This window comes from Leopardus geoffroyi, chromosome B3 (assembly GCF_018350155.1).
Source record: "Leopardus geoffroyi isolate Oge1 chromosome B3, O.geoffroyi_Oge1_pat1.0, whole genome shotgun sequence".
Taxonomy (NCBI): Eukaryota; Metazoa; Chordata; class Mammalia; order Carnivora; family Felidae; genus Leopardus; species Leopardus geoffroyi.
This window is the reverse complement of record NC_059337.1, coordinates 104,513,999-104,531,515: the sequence shown is the minus strand read 5'-3', so window position 1 is coordinate 104,531,515 and position 17,517 is coordinate 104,513,999. Positions and strand designations below refer to the sequence as shown.

The 17,517-nt window shown below is 34.7% G+C and overlaps 1 protein-coding gene across 1 annotated transcript in view; it reads left to right on the top strand.

Moving 5' to 3' along the window:
* The window catches only part of EXOC5 (exocyst complex component 5), a 61,389-nt gene that overhangs the window by 35,195 nt on the left and 8,677 nt on the right, over window positions 1–17,517 (top strand). The window contains exons 12-15 of the mRNA XM_045451079.1: window positions 1,510–1,657; window positions 9,371–9,479; window positions 13,848–13,968; window positions 15,196–15,282. Coding sequence (XP_045307035.1) covers window positions 1,510–1,657; window positions 9,371–9,479; window positions 13,848–13,968; window positions 15,196–15,282 — 465 coding nt within the window. The remainder of the gene's footprint in view (window positions 1–1,509; window positions 1,658–9,370; window positions 9,480–13,847; window positions 13,969–15,195; window positions 15,283–17,517) is intronic.

The following is a 17,517-nucleotide window of genomic DNA, read 5'->3' as shown; positions in this document are numbered from 1 at the left end:
TAACCCAGCTTATTTATGACACCACTGATCAAATCCTGTCTCTTGAACCATGTATTGAAATGACCTAACATGATGTAATTAAAATGTAAAGCAGAATACCAGCACTATAAATAGTCGCCTTTTTTTTTCCTAGACTGAATAAATTATTCCAGGTTATTAACTAGGAAGCACATCAGTTTTTGTTGTTGCAGGTGTGGAAAAAAAAATAGCAAATAGTTTACATTTTAAGTACCCTGAGCTTTTAATGACTTGGGCATAAAATTAATTAATTAATACCTAAAGCCTGGGAGTATTCACATACTAGAAGAAAATGATTTGTTCTAAGAATTGGTGGCATCTTAGTTATCCAGATCTCAACTATGTGGAACCCAGTCATTTTTAGTATGAAGCAGAATGACTTATGCAGAGCCATGTAATTAGAGTCCAGAGTATACTCAAATCACTTTCTTGATTCCCAGTTTGTCATATACTACATAATGATCAGGGAGAGGTTATAGTTAGGAATAAGAAGTGACATCTTGGGGGCACCTGGGTGGCTCAGTAGGTTAAGTGTCCAACTGTTGATTTCAGTTCAGGTCATGATCTCATAGTTGTGAGATCAAGCCCTGCGTCGGACTCAGCATGGAATGTAGAGCCTGCTTGGGATTCTCTCTCTGTCCTCTCTCTGCTTCTCTCCTGCTTGTGCTTGTGTGCACGTGTGTGTGCACGTGTGTTCTGTCTCTCTCTCACAAAATAAATAAACTTAAAAAGTGACATCTGAAAGGCAGCAGCAAATAAGGGAAGAAAAAAACTAAAGAACAACCATGAGAATTTAAAAAAAAAAATTAGTTTGGGGCTCCTGGGTGGCTCAGTTGGTGGAGCATGCAACTTTTGATCTTAGGGTTGTAAGTTCGAGCCCTCCATTGTGTGTAGAGATTACTTTAAAAAAAAATAAATAACATCTGAAAAAAAAATGTTCACAATACTCCAGAGTTAGGTAGTCTAGGAGCAAAAGAAGTTTAACCTAAAGATACCACCGTATAATAAATGTTCAAAGTGACTGGTTACTCAGTCATTAAGAAAAGCTATATTATGGTTAATATATCTTATTTAATAATAATGAAGAAATAAGAAGTATGTTAAAATGGTTAAATGTATTTAAAAAAGCATTAAATTTTTAAAGTTTATTTTAAGAAGGACCATTTAGTTATATTAACTAATTTGGAATAGTCCACTTGCTAAGGAAACCAAATAAGGAGTTTTTGGCTATTGAGTCAGAATTATAGAGCTGAAAAAGACTTTAAAAGTCCTAACTCCAAATATACTAATTTTTCAGATGAAAGTCTTCTGTGTAGACATTAAGGCTTGTTTCACTTTATAGAACTAGAGTTTATTGGAATTAGAACTTTTAGGTCTCCTGGCAGTTAGTCCATTTTTCTTTGTTGATGTGTACTAAGTTGAACAGCATTTGAAATTGAAATCTGTGTATAATAAAGTGTTCTCTTTTTATTTGTTGTCATGATCCATTAGTATTCAAGATTTGAAAGAGAGAATTAGACAACGTACTAACTTACCACTGGGGCCAAGTATCGATACTCATGGGGAAACTTTCCTATCTCAAGAAGTGGTGGTTAATCTTTTACAAGAAACCAAACAAGCCTTTGAAAGATGTCATAGGGTAAGAGTAATTGTAAATTTATTTTATTTATATATAGTTGTGTATTTTAATTTTTGCCTTGTAATAAGATCTAAATCTGCTGTCTGGTTAGGTACAACTATTTTTTGTAATAAAGATAGAGTTTTTGTTTTGAAGAACAGAATTATTTTTAAAGTTATTTAGAAGTATATTTTAATATAATTTTATGAGTTGAATATACCAAAATTTTTTTAAGGTATTAAATCAATACATGAAAGGGAGGTTTAGAACTATCTTATAAAAATATAGAGCATTAGGGAGAGAAGGATGTTTTAAGAACCCAGGTATTAAAGGAAAAGAATGAAAAGTTGACTCTATTAAAATTTAGAATTTCTGTCCAACAAACACACTTTAACAAAGTAAACAGATAAGTCACAGCCTGCAAGAAGTATTTATAGCTAGTATTACTAGCAGAAGATTATGGGAAACAAATAATAGTGGCACATAATTGTATAGCACATACCATGTTCAGAGCACTTTAGGTATACATTACTCATTTAATCATTGTAACAACCTTGTGAGGTTTTTATTCCATTTTACAGATGAAGAAACTGAGATATGTACCTCTTAAGCAGTGGAAATGAGAGTTGAGACCATCTTAATTTTTTATTTGTATTGATGTGTATATGGTTTATATATTTTATATTGACAGACGGTAAATCAGTATAAATTACACACATAAATCAATAGAAAACAAAGGCTACACATAAACAAATAGAGAAAATGCAAATTACCAATAAGATTTTCACTCTCACTAATAGGAAAATGAAACGTAAAATAGGGAAAATAGTATCTCATTCAGTCTGCAAAAATTAAGTCTGATGATATCAAGTGTTGGTAAGGATGGGGAGCAATAGATATTTTCATACACTGCCATTGGAATAAAAATTGTATCTTTACTTTGGATAGTAACTTGAGAATTCCTTAGAGAAACTAATAGGTATATGTGCCACATTGTTTATAATGGTAAAAAATTAGAAGCAAATTAAGTGTGCCTCAAAAAGAGAATTGATAAACTGACATTGTTGATACACTAGAAAACTATATAACAATTTAAATGACTAGAGTTACATGTATCAACATTAGCAAATCTCAGAAATACAGTGTTGAATACAAGATGGGGAAAAGATATATTCAGTATAATACCTCTATATAAATTTTTAAAAAGTAAAACTATACCTTATATCATTTAGGGATGTAGACAAGCATAGGCATGATAAATTCAGAATAGTGGTTGCCATGAAGGAGGAGTACCTAAGGGACTGTATCCATATTTATAATGTAGGACCCCCTCACCCCCCAGATCTGAAGTACATTTGGAAAAATGTTAAGATGACACATCTGGGGGTTATGGATATATTTGGTAAATTACTGTGTCTAGTTTTCTGAATGCTGGAAATAGGTTAAAATATTTCTAAAGGTCATCGAACTTGAAACTGTCAACATTATATTGTTTGAGTCACAGTAACTAGCTCTAAATCATGACCTTTGTCTGGAAACTTACAAGATAGAAATTTAGTTCAATTCAGTGCATTCTGATCCAGCAACATTATGTGTTTACTTTGTACCAGCTGCCATGTTAGACATTGAGGATATAAATGAAAGACATATACCTTACTTTCGAATAGTGTGGAGAAAGGAGGTAGCATATAAAGAATCAGTGCAAAGTAGGTATATCCTGCTGGGACCAAAGAAGATGCAACCAGCTCTGCCTGGTGAAGTAATTGAAGAAGAGTATTTTTTATAAAAGATTACAAGAAGGGAACTTTTGAGGCCTGAGTCTTGAAAGCTACATAGGATATCTACAAGAAGGTAATTCTTGCAGAGAGAATACTACATATAAAAAGACATACATAGGGCTGTCTGGGTGTCTCAGTCAGTTAAGCGTCCAACTTTGGCTCAGGTCATGATCTCACAGTTGATGGTTTCAAGTCCCTTGTTGGGCTCTGTGCTCCAGCTCGGAGCCTGGAGCCTGCTTTGGATTCTGTGTCTCCCTATCTCTCTGCCCCCCCTCCACTTGCACTCTCTCTCTCTCTCTCTCTTTTTCTCTGTCTCTCAAAAATAAATAAAAATGTTAAAAAAAAAAAATCCTTGGTGGATGTCAAATGGCTTTCTTCCTGTAAAAAAAAAAAAAAAAAAAAAGACATAAAGATTGGCTGTGCAGCATAAAATGCTTGAAATAAAAATGTACATTGGAGAGTAATAAAAAAGGAAGTTGAAAATGTAGACAGAAACTTTTTGTGTACTCTGCTTAGAAATTTAGACTTGACCTTGTAGTTGATGATGGAAGCTTTAAAGGATAATTAAAAAGGGCAGTGTAACTTGCACTGTTGATGGGAATGCAGGCTGGTGCAGCCACTCTGGAGAATGGTATGGAGGTTCCTCAAAAACTTAAAAATAGAGCTACCCTCTAGCCCAGCAATTGTACTACTGGGTATTTATCCAAAGGGTACAAAAATGCCCAGTATTTATAGCAGCACTATCAACAATAGCCAAATTATGAAAAGAGCCCAAGTGTCCATCGACTGATGAGTGGATGAAGAAGATGTGGTATATATACAGTGGAATACTACTAGGCAATCAAAACTGACATCTTGGCATTTGCAACAGCATGGATGGAACTGGAGAGTATTATGCTAACTAAGCAAAATAAGTCAGTCAAAGACAAATATATGATTTCACTCATATGTGGAATTTAAGAAACAACAGATGAACCTAGGGGAAAGGATGGAAAAATAAAAGTAGAGACCATAAGAAACTCTTAAAGAGAACAGAGGATTGCTGGAGCTGTGTTGAGTGGGGGAGGGTGGGCTAAGTGGGGTGATGGGCATTAAGGAGGGCACTTATTGGGATGAGCACTGGGTGTTACATGTAAGTAAGGAATCATTAAATTCCACTCCTGAAACCATTGTTACACTCTATGTTAACTTGGATTTAAACAAAATTAAAATATTAAAATTAAAAAGGGCAGTGTAATTGGTCCTTTTTTTCCTTTTTTAAAAAATAACTTCCAGATATCTTTGACATTCAGTAAACTGCATGCATTTAAACCACATGATTTGATAACTTTGATAAGTTATATCTACATTTCTGAAGCTATAACTTCAATCAAGATAACAGATCCAGTACCCCAAAAAGTTTCCTTTGTCCTTTTATAATCTGCCTTTCCTCTCCCTCCACTTCTGTTCTCATTTGCATGAGACTGAACAGCTTTATGTCACTGTAGATTCATTTTCAAAAAGAAGTCGACATTTGAGGACTGAGTCTTGAAAGCCAAATAGGATGTCTTCGAGAGGTTGATTAATTTTCTAGAATTTTTTTATAAATGGTATATAGGATATTATAATATAGTATTTTATAAATGGTATGTAGAATATATGTACACGTGTTTCTTGCTTTTTCAGCACGATTCTTTAAGAATTCATCCATGTTGTGTATATTATTTACTGTGTTCCTTTTTATTGCTGAGTAGTATGTCTTTGCATGAATATACCACAGTTTATGTATTTACCTATTGATAGACATTCAGATTGATTTCATTGTTTGACTATTAATGAATGAAGTTGCTGTGAACATTCATGCATATGTCTTTATGCAGACATAAGCTTTCATTTCTCTTGGATATATACTTAGTAGTAATACAGGTGAGTCATGTGGTATTTCTTTTAAAGAAACTGCCATACTGTTTTCCAAGGTGGTGGTTTCATTTGACATTCCCACCAGCAATATGTGAAAGTTTCATTTGCTTCCCCATGACCTCCAGCATTTGGTATGATCAGTCTTTTTAATTTTAGACAATCTAATGGTGGATAGTGATATCTCATTATGATTTCAGTTTGCATTTTCCTAACGACTAATGATGTTGACTGTCTTCATGTGTTTATTTGCTATTTGTATATATTTGAGGTATTTTTTGTACATTTTAAAAATTGAGTTCTCTTATTTTTTGAGAGTTCTGTGTTCTGGTTACATTTCATTTATCAGAAATGTGATTTGCAAATGTTTTCAGTCTGTGGCTTGTCTTTTTAATCTCTTAACAGTAGTGTTTCATTTGATGAAATATGGATGATGAGAAGTTCTTAATATTGGTGAAATCCAATTTAACACTTTTCTGTTATGGATGGTATCAGAATTTTTGGTATCAGATATAAGAAATCTTGGCCTAACCCAAAGACACAAAGACTTCCTATTATGTTTTCTTCTAATAGTTTAATAGTTTAAGATTTTGCATTTAGGTCTTTAATCAGTTTTGAGTTAACTTATGCATGTCATGTGATGCATGGATCAGAGGTGGGGTTTTTTTGTTTTGGGTTTTTTTCTTGTTGTTGTTGTTGTTTTTTTGCATTTAGTATCCAGCTGTTTAAACATTATTTATTGAAAAGCTATCTTTTCTCCACCAAATGCTTGGGAACCTTTGTCAAAAACCATTTGAGAGTTTATATGTTGATCTATTTCTGGACTCTGTTCCATTGACCTACTTGTGTTTGTGCTAAGACTACACTGTCTTGATCACTATAAGTCTTGAGTCAGGTAGTATAAGTCCTCTAATATTTTCATATGTCTTATAATCAGTTTGTCAGTCTCAGGGGAAAAAAATTTGAAATTTTGATTTTGATTGCATTGGATCTGTAGTTCTGTTTGTGGACAATTAACATCTTAACAATATTGAGTTTTTGGTCTATGAACATCGTATATCTCTCCATTTTTTTAGATCTTCTTTAATTTTCCTTAGCAATGTTTTCTAATTCTTAGCACACAAGGTTTATCCCTGAGTGTTTAGTATTTTTTGTGCTATTTTAATGTAATGTCAGTAGTATTTTTTTAATTTGTATTTTTGATACTCTGTGTTAGTGTATAGAAAAACAGTTGATTTTTATATGGTGATTTTATACCTGCAACCTAACTAAACTCACTTATTAGTTCTAATAGTTTTTTTTTTTTTTCTGTAGATTCCACAGGATTTTCTGAATAGACAATCATGTTATCTGCCAATAAAGTCAGTTTTACTTATTCCTTTCAAGTATAAAAACCTGCTATTTTGTTCTCTTGCCTCATTGCATTGGTCAGAACCTCCAGTTCAGTGTTAAATAGAAGCAGTTTGAGTAAACACTGTGTACTATTCTTAACCTTAAGAATAAAACATTCAGGGGGCGCCTGGGTGGCTCAGTCGGTGAAGCATCCAACTTCGGCTCAAGTCATGAGCTCATGTTTCATGAGTTTGAGCCCCACGTCGGGCTCTGTGCTGCCTGCTCAGAGCCTGGAGCCTGCTTCGGATTCTGTGTCTCCTTCTGTCTATGCCTCTCTCTCTCTCTCTCTCTCTCTTTCACTCAAAAATAAACATTAAAAAAAAAAAGAAAGTATTCAGTGTTTCACCATTAAGTATGATACTAATTGTAGGTTTTTCACAGATGCTCTTAATCAGAATGACAAAATTCTTTAATTTCTACTTTTCTAAGTAATTTTATAAGATTAGGTGTTATATTTTGTCAAATGCTTTCTTTTTATTTTGTTAATGTGCTGAATTACATTGATTTCCAAAAGTTAACCTTGCCTTTCTTGGATAAACCCCAATTGTTCACCATGTGTTATCCCATGTATATTTTGTTGGATTAGGTTTGCCGAACTTTTGTCAAGAATTTTTGTGTTTGTGTTCATGAGGGATATTGACTTAATACATATACTTTTTTCTCATAATGTCTTTGTCTAGTTTTGGTTGTCAGGGTAATACTGGCCTTGTAGAATGAGTTGGAAAATAATCCTTCCTCTTCAATTTCCTGGAAGAGTTTGTATAAAATTGGTATTATTTTTTCCTTAAATGTTTGGGAGAATTTACCAGGGAAGTCATTTGGGCCTGCGGTTTTCTTTGTGAGGGTTTTTAACTACAAATTCAACTTCTTGAATAGACTTAGAAATAGGTTATCTATTTCTTTTTAATTGAACTTTGGTAGTGTCTTTTAAGTATTTGTATATTTTACATAAATTGTTGAGTTTATTGGGATTAAGTTGTTCATGATAGTTCCTTATTGTCCTTTTAATATCTGTAGAATATATAGTGATGTCACCTTTTCATTCTTGATATTGGTAATTTGTGTCTTTTTTTCCTGATCAGTCTAGCTAGAGGTTTATCAGTTTTATTGATTTTCCCAGAGAATCAGCTTTTGGTATCTTTGATTTTTCTCTGTTCTTTTTTGTTTCATCAATTTGCACTCTTTATTCTTTTTTTGGTACCTACTTGGGTTTCATTTGCCCTTCTTTGTTTAGTTTTTTAAGGTGGAAACTGAGGCCATTGATTTGAGACCTTTCTAGCTTATAGCTAGTTAAGGGCATCTGTTGAGCATCAGTGAGCAAAGAAGAGAGGTGAAGGTTGTGGTTAGAGTGACTAGTGAAGAATAAACTTTGGGGAGTGGTATTAAGAAGACCAGGAAGGGAATCGAGTAATATCAAATCAGTATTTATAATAGATCTTTTAAAGTGGGCTGTGTATTTCAACTCCCCCCTCTTTATATCAGATGATAATCATTACTCTGAGAAAGGTACATGAATGGAGACTACAAAGAGGCAACAATCAATTGATAAACAATACAGGAAGCAGTTATAAGAAGTTGAGAGGTAATTTTCTAACTTTTTAAATAGAGATTTCATTTTCTCACTGTGACGTTAATAATTCTTTTACTGAGTAATCATCAGCAACATCAACAGCAAAATGAACACTTGGGAGTTTACTGTGTGCCAAACACTGTGCTAAAAATACTTTATGCGCATTTTCGTATTTTATTCTCACCTCTGGACTAGGATATAAGTACTGCTAATAGTATTCCCACCTTACAGATGAGAAAGTGAGGCCTTGTGGGGTTAAATAACATCTTAAGGGTTTACTCAACCAGGGAGTGATGAAGCTGGGATTTGAGCCTGTCATAGTTTAGTGCATCGGCTACTGATTTCCCCATCTCCTCCCCCAGTAGAATAAAGAATCCTTCTTATTTTGAGTTTTGCTAGAATAGCTTTTGTTAAAGTTAGTGGCTCTGGAACTTCTTTCACCACAACCTACAATAAGAAATGGATTTTACAGGGGCACCTAGGTGGCTCAGTTAAAGCATCTGACTTTGGCTTAGGTCATGATCTTGCAGTTCATGAATTTGAGCCCCACATTGGACTCTCTGCTGTCAGCATGGATCCTGCTTCAAATCCTCTGTCCCCCTGTCCCCCTGATCCTTCCCCACTCACTCTGTCTCTCTCAAAAATAAATAAACATTAAAAAAAAAAAAAGGAAATGGATTTTACATGGCAGCCCAGGGGACATTTGTTATATGTATGTTTGTGTATGTGTTATGTTTTGCGTGTATGTGCATCTCATTAAACTATATTTGGTTTTAATATGTACATTGTACTTCATTTTCTATTGATTCTCTCTTCTCTCCTCTCTTTCTTGTCACAATCCACTAATGGATTGCAATCCAGGTGAGAAAAACACTGATCTAGTCTAAGCCGGGAGAATTGTAGACAAATCGGGAGCATTGTAACTATATGTCTATGTATGTGAGAGAGGCATTGGGGGTGGGAATGGGAGTATAAGTTATTTTGATATCTGAACACTGGCTACATCTTAGACAAAATTGATTGCTAAAAAAAAAGTTGCTTTTTTTTTTTTTTTAAGATAGACTTGAGGAGTAATGTGTTTGGTTTTTCTTTTTAAAGCTTTCTGATCCTTCTGATTTACCAAGGAATGCCTTTAGAATTTTTACCATTCTTGTGGAATTTTTATGTATTGAGCATATCGATTATGCTTTGGAAACAGGACTTGCTGGTAAGTATATTTATTTGTCTTATAATTTGCATTAAATTTCTTTAATCATGCTTAGTTCACTGTATGCATAATATTGTTTTATATATATTCAACTTTATACATCGAATTCAGTTCAGTGCAATGAATAATGCTTTTTGAGCTTCTTTAATGCAAGGGTTTTCCAGGTGCTGAAAGTTACACAAAGACACAGTTGTCTCATATTTCTTACATCAAGCAGGGCAGGGCAAGCTACATAAGTTACTGCAGCGTATGGGCAGACTGTAGTACAATGCTATAGGTTATAAAATGTCAAGGGAGCAGAAATAAGGATGACAGCAATTCTTGTTGAGGCAATTGAGTAATATAAGGTGTAGAAAGAAAAATATTCCAAAATAAGCCTGGAAAGGAATGAATTCATATTAAAATTTTTTCTTTTGCTTTTGGTCTTTTGGGTTTACTGGTATTCATAGGGTAATAATGACTTCTTCCCTAAATCCCAGTCCCATTAATCCAGTTGCCTCTGAACTTTCCACCTGTCTATTGTGCATCTCAGATATAACATATGCCTAATGAAGCTCTTTATCTTCCATCTAAATCTGTTTGACTCCCATTTTTCTCCATGTGTTTGAAAGGTATTACTATTTATGGGTTGTTCAGGCCCCAAACATAGGAGTTGCCGTAATTTTTCCTTTTCGTGAATGCTGATAGCCAGTCTATCAGCAAATCCCATTAGTATACTTGCAGACATAACTCAAATTCATCTACTTTTCTCAAGGTCTACTGATGCCACTCTAATGTAAATACCATCATCTCAGGGCACCTGGGTGGCTCAGTTAAGCGTCTGACTTCGGCTCAGGTCATGATTTCATGGTTTGTGAGTTCGAGTCCCACATCAGGCTCTGTGCTGACAGCTCTGAGTCTGGAGCCTGCTTTAGATTCATGTCTCCCTCTCTCTGTGCCCCTCCCTAGCTCGCTCGCTCTCTCAAAAATAAATAAAACATTTAAAATACATACATACATACATATATACATACATACATATATACATACATACCGTCATCTCTGTCTACTCCTAACTGGCCTTTCTGTGTACATGCTCACTTCTGCACAGTACTGACTCCACATAATAGTCAGTTTGATTATTATTTCTTTGTTTAAGACCCGTTAGTAACTTCCTGTTACTTTTAGGGGGAAAATAATAACAGACTTCACAAAAGCATGGCTTTTGATCTGTCCTCCTCTTATGTATTCATCCACATCTCATATTGCACTTCCTCTCACTACCTCAACCGCTCTGGCCTTCATTCTTTTTTCCCACTCAGGCTTGTTGCACTTGGTGTTTCCCTATCCCTCAAATCCTTTTCCTTCAGCTCTTCAATGCCTGGCTTTTTAACCTCTGATCTCAACTAAGAGGTCACCTTCTCAAAGAGTCCTTTGCTGATCACACTAGCCAATGTAGCCCACCTCTCCCAGTCCAGTAACTCATTATTTCGTCACTGAATTAATGTTTTTCATAGCACTTCTCGCAATGAAATTTTCATCTGTTAACATCTGCCTCCACTAACCAGAATTGATTAATTCAACACATACCTTTTAAGTGCCTACTCCTGCACTCATGGAGCTTTCAATCTCAGGGAAAGGATAGACAAATGACTAGAAAGTGCAATGTAAAATTGAGTAAGAGTTAATGAGAAGTGTTGGGGAATTGGGATGGGAAATTCAGGAACAGAGGGCTTTTTTTTTTTTTTTTTTGAGGAAGGATGGTCAGAGACTGCCTGTCTGAGGAGACATGATCCAGAGAGCTGAATGAGGTGAAGGAGTGAATTGAGAATTTGGAGACAGTATTTTAAGAGAACAGCATGTATGCTCTTGTGGCTAGGAATCTTAATCTGTCTTATTCACCGTTATTGTCTGGCACCTAGAAAGCACATAGTAGATGCTCAAAAATGTTTATTGACTGTATGTCACATCATTTCATAAAGTTTTTAACATTGAAGCTTACTCACCCATAATTCAGTAACCTTGTGGTTTATTCTTACCCATTTTTTTATTTGCTCTCATGATGTAGATAAACATTTGTAGCCTGCTATTTTTTTTAACAAGTACAGCAGACTCTTTTTTCTTTTTTTTAAGTTTATTCATTTTCTTAAATAATCTCTACACCCAACGTAGGGTTCAAACTCACGACCCCAAGATCTAGAGTCACATGCTTTGTTCCAACTGAGCCAGCCAGGTGCCCTAATTACAGCAGATCTTGACATCGAGTATTTAACATTTGCCACTTGCAAATGACTTAATGTGGCAATTTGTATTGGGTAATAATACCTCAAAGGTATGAAGATTAAAGAAGATAATGAAAAAAGATAACATGAATTTGAATCCATATGGTATGAAGGATCTGTTATTAAGCTCATATGGAAATCTAGCATCTTCATTTTAATAGTTGTATGTATTCACAATTTGGAAGGGCTTAGGGGTGAGAATGTTTCTTATATTCATAAACTTTCTTCCATGCAGCCATTTAGTTAGTATTTACTGCTGTTATTTCTAATGATAGAATAAAATTCTGTCATGCATATATATAATAAAGTTAAGTAAACTTAACTATCCCCTATTTCTAGATATCTTGAATCTTTTCAGTAATATAAATAATGCTGCAGTGAACATTATAGAGCTTAGAGTGTTTTCCTTATTTTGAATTATTTTCTTCGTATGAAATCCCAGAAGTGAAATTAGCAGTTCAGAGTGTGGTACCTGGGGCCCCTGGCTGGCTCAGTTGGTAGGGCATGTGACTCTTGATCTCTGAATTATGAGTTCAAGCCCACGTTGAGGGCAGAGTTTACTTACAAACACACACACACACACACACACACACACACACACACACACAAAGTGTGTTACCAATTTCAAAATTTCTATACATATACAGTTTTGCAAAAGGGTTTTTTTTTTTTTGCAGTAATTTACACTGTTATTGACCTTTATGATTGTACTAATTCTTTGCATAGTGTTGAATATTTTTTTAGAATAAAGGGATTTTTTTTTTTTTAATTATGTAGAGAGAGCGCACACATGAGTGAGGGAGAGGGGCAGAGGAAGAGAGAATCTTAAGCAGGCTGCATGCTCAGGACAGAGCCTGAGGCAGGTCTCAGTCCCATACTGCTGGTTCATGATGTGAGATGAAATCAAGAGTCAGACGCTCAACCACTGAGCCACCCAGATGCCTTTGGATATTCTTTAAAAACCTTTAATTTAATGGTTGAAAACACACATAAATATTACCTTTTGTATCTTCCATTAATAATAAGGATTGGTATTTTCTACATGTGTACTGACTTAATTTTCTTTCTAAGTTTGTGTTGGAGTCTTTAGTTTTCTTACTATTTGGTGATTTTATCGTATCTTCTTTTTTTTTTTTTTTGAGAAAGAGGGAGAGCGTGTGCAAGCATGTGCACAGGTTGGGGAAGGGCAAAGGGAGAGGAAGAGAAAGAATCGTAAGCAGGCTCCATGCAGCCAATGCAGGGCTCTGTCTCACAACCATGAGATCATGACCTTAGGCGAAATCAAGAGTCGGACGCTTAACCAACTGAGCCACCCAGGCACCCCTTTTGTTTTCATTTTTAAAACTTTGAAAAAAAATCATCATCCCATAAAGAATTCTAGGTATTAAACTTTTATTTTCTCATGTATGAATATTGTCCTTAGCCCATTATGCTTCTTAATTTTCGCCAGAAACATAGACATCTAAGGTTAGAATGTATCTTAGAGTTTATCTATTGCTCTTTTACAAAAAAGATGAATCTGAAATCTGGAGAGGTCAGCTCTCTTTTTTGGAGTCAGCATGTGGAGTCACCTGAATAGCATGCTGAAAGAATTTTTTTGTAGACAGCGAGGAGACTTTGAATATTTTTGAAGAAATAATAGCAAGATGAGTGAAATGTGTAAATTTAAATATATTACTCTGGCAACAATATATTAACAGAAAAGATAAAGTGATTTGAACCCAGGAAAGTAACAAAAAAATTATTTTAACTGAGATAATGAGGCCTTGTTATAAGAAAAATGGTGGAAGTGGTTCATGGCTCATGTGAACCACTGGGCATGAGAGAGTAGGAAAGAAAAGATACAGACCAAGATGATTCATTTATTGATGTACTTTTTGTTTATCTCAGCAAATAATGAAAACTGAGTAGATGGTGAAACTTTGCGTGTAAAAACTTTGGATTGATTTTATTATTAAGCTTAATTTTACTTTTCTGTCCACAAAAATCATTGCTGATTTATTAAAATAGCAGTTGCTTTTATTCATAATATCACATTCATTTTTTCAGTTAGCAAGATGAATTTCTTCAAGTGTGATTCTAATACATACATGCCTTCCAATTTTAGGAATTCCTTCTTCAGATTCTAGGAATGCAAATCTCTATTTTTTGGATGTTGTGCAACAGGCCAATACTATTTTTCATCTTTTTGACAAGCAGTTTAATGATCACCTTATGCCACTAATAAGGTTAGTCAAATTGATTTTTGTTGGTATGTCAGTGAATATTATAATGTTCTGTACATATAAAGACTTACAACAAAAATTTCATGAGATTAATAGGACAGATTTTAATATACGACATTAAATAAGGTTTGGTTTATATTTTCCTATCAGTTTATGTGAACTTTTCAAGCATGTGAGGATTAAATAAGGTGGAGTATATGTGAACATGCCTTATAAAATTATATGTGTACTATTAAAAGATGAACAATATATAAAAGATAATATTTTAAACATTTTATTGTAAACATTGATATGCCAAAAAATTAGTCTAGAAACAGTCTTAAAGATAAGATCACTTGTAGTCCCTAAATCACACTTTGAAAGGAAATGTACTAATTTAAGAACTGTAATGCCACATAGCAAAGAATCCACATAACTGTTAGAGTTGCATATTCCTTAATATTTTGTGTGTTTTTGACATTTAGGTGGCATTCAGAAGGCAAATATGATTGTCAAAATTATTTTTTAGTGTAGGAAAGCTAAATCAACTGGATTGGCTGTAGTCTCCAAACTTTAATTAGTATAATTGATTATATTCTTAAGATATCCAGTGGATTTTTTGTTTTTTATTTTTTGTTTTGTTTTTTACTGTTGATTAAAAAGGAAACAAACACAAAACAACAAAACAAGAAGAAAACGAAACAATCCCAAAATTTCAAAATCACATATATTTATATTCTTGAGGGATATCTTCTCTGAGATGAAAGTAATGAATCCAAAAAAAAAAAAAGAAAAAGAGAGAGGTTAGAGTGGGAGAGAGCCAAAGCATAAGAGACTCTTAAAAACAGAACAAACTGAGGGCTGATGGGGGGTGGGGGGGTGGGGGGGTGATGGGTATTGAAGAGGGCATTTGGGATGAGCACTGGGTTTTGTATGGAAACCAATTTGACAATAAATTTCATATATTAAAAAAAAAAAGTAATGAATCTAAATCTTCTTCCTTCTCTTCTAAATGGTTAATTTTTCCTAGTGTGACTATTAGGCATAGTAATACTGCATAATTTCCTAGTTTGAATTGGGCACTGTAGTTACTACTTACGTGCTTCTTGGATTTGCAAGCAAATTAAAATAATATATATGTATGTTTGTGTATTTATAAATTTTTATAACAATATACATATGCATATGAAAAACTTTCAGAGTTATAAGGCTACTAATGTGATTTTTTTTTTCCTTTTAAACATTGAATAGCTCTTCTCCTAAGTTATCTGAATGCCTTCAGAAGAAAAAAGAAATAATTGAACAAATGGAGATGAAATTGGATACTGGCATTGATAGGCAAGTTGTTAGTTTTATTTTTTGTTTTTTTTTTTAAGATTTTATGTTATTATTTTTTTAAATGTTTATTTTTGAGAGAGACCATGTGCGAGGTAGGGGAGGGGCAGAGAAAGGGAGACCGGATTGGAAGCAGGCTCTGTGCTGACAGTAGAGAGTCTGACGCAGGGCTCGAATCATGAACCATGAGATCATGACCTGAGCTGAAGTCAGATGCTTAACCAACTAAGCTACCCAGGTGCCCCTAAAGATTTTATTTTGAAATCCACACCCCCATGTGGGGTTTGGACTCTCAGTCCTCCAAAAGCCACATGCTCCACCCACTGAGCCAGCCAGGCACCCCCCCCCCTTGCCTCTTACATTTTTTAAATTGTAAAAACACTAGGGGCGCCTGGGTGGCTCCGTCGGTTAAGTGTCCGACTTCGGCTCAGGTCATGAGCTCACGGTTCGAGAGTTCGAGCCCCACATCGGGCTCCGTGCTGACAGCTCGGAGCCTGGAGCCTGCTTCCGATTCTGTGTCTCCTTCTCTCTCTGCCCCTCCCCTGCCTCACACTCTGTCTCTCTCTCTCAAAAATAAATATTTTTTTAAAAATTTTAAAATTTTTGTAAAAACAGTATTATAAATGCAGCATGAAAATGGTTTTTAGTATGTTTAGATTCTTTTAAACTAGATTCAGTTGAAAACTATTCTTGGAAGCCATCGTTTTCTCCTCCTCCTCCTTTCTCCTACTCTTTCAAAACTCCTTAAAAATGGTATGTAACATAGAGGATTTTATTTTCATTTAGAATTTTCAGGGTTATGTCTGAAATGCTTTAAATAAATATGCTAATTTTCTGTAAGTAAATTTCATTAAGTGAATGCAAACTCTGTGTTCAAAAATTTTTGTAACAGTTTTTGTAGTTAATTATCTGTTTACGGTATAGAGCAGTGAGTCTCTTTTCTTGAGATGATGTGGTGGTCTTATACTTACTAATGATGATGACAGTTACCATTTATCAAGCTTTTGCTGTGTGCCAGGCACAGTGTTAAGGACCTTCACTTGTGTTATTTATTAGGTAGAAAATACTATTTCTGTTTTACAGATGAGGAAATGGAGGCTTAAAGAAATAAAGTATTTGCTCAAGATTGCACAGTTAGTAGTGGTAGAGCTAGGATTCAAATGCTAAAGCCCTTGCTACTAGGTTTGGGCATATCTTCTTTATATATTGTAATTCTGTTCCTTTCTCTTCTATTCAACAAAGCATATTTGAGTGCAAGTTAGTTAACAGTGCTGTTACAAGGAGAGCCTGGAATTCACTCTAATTTGTGAAAAAGTAAATAATTTTTACTTTATTAGTAGTATCAAATTTGCAGGTCACCTCCCAATTACCTTTTCACTAAGATCAATATACTGTAGAGTATATGATAATGAGGGAAAGAAAAATAAAGTTAAAGAATAAAACTGGGAAAAGGGCATGTTATAGAATTAATTACTGAGCTTAATTTACTGATTATATGCTTAGAATAATCCTAAAAACTGGCCTCTACCTTTTGCTTTCAGTCAGGACAACAGGAGATTATACATACACAGTATTTCACATAATGTAATATGTTTATATACATTATAATCATCCCTTCAAGAAGTGTGTATTTTCCTAACCTAAATCCCTCATATTAACTTAATTTGTTTCTTCTTGGTTTGCCTCCGAATACCTAAAAATCATATTTGGGACATGGGGAGGTTGGATACATTAAGCTTTCAGAGGTACAGGAAAGATGTATTTGTTAGGTATCTTCTTAATATCTTTCTATATAAGCTTTAGTCTTGGGCGCCTGGGTGGCTTAGTCAGTTGAGCGTCCGACTTCAGCTCAGGTATGATCTCACAGTTTGTGAGTTCGGGCCCCGCATCGGGCTCTGTGCTGGCAAACTCAGAGCCTGGAGCCTGCTTTGGATTCTGTCTCCTTCTCTCTCTGCCCCTCCCCTCTTGTCTCTCAAAAATAAATAAATGTTAAAAAAATTTTTTAAGCTTTGGTCTCAAAGTCTTTGTACTAGTTGACCAATTGAAAGCACAGTGATCTGTAGTGGTCTCATGAATGTGAACTTCTAATTTTTTTACCCATTTTCCATGGATAATGGGTAAAAGAGGGAAGCAGAGCATCCACCTGATCCCTTCTGGTATTTTCAGACCAGTGTCCACCTGTGGGTATTAGGTCAGAACCTCTTTGCCTTTGAAGCTCACATCATCTTTTCTTATTGC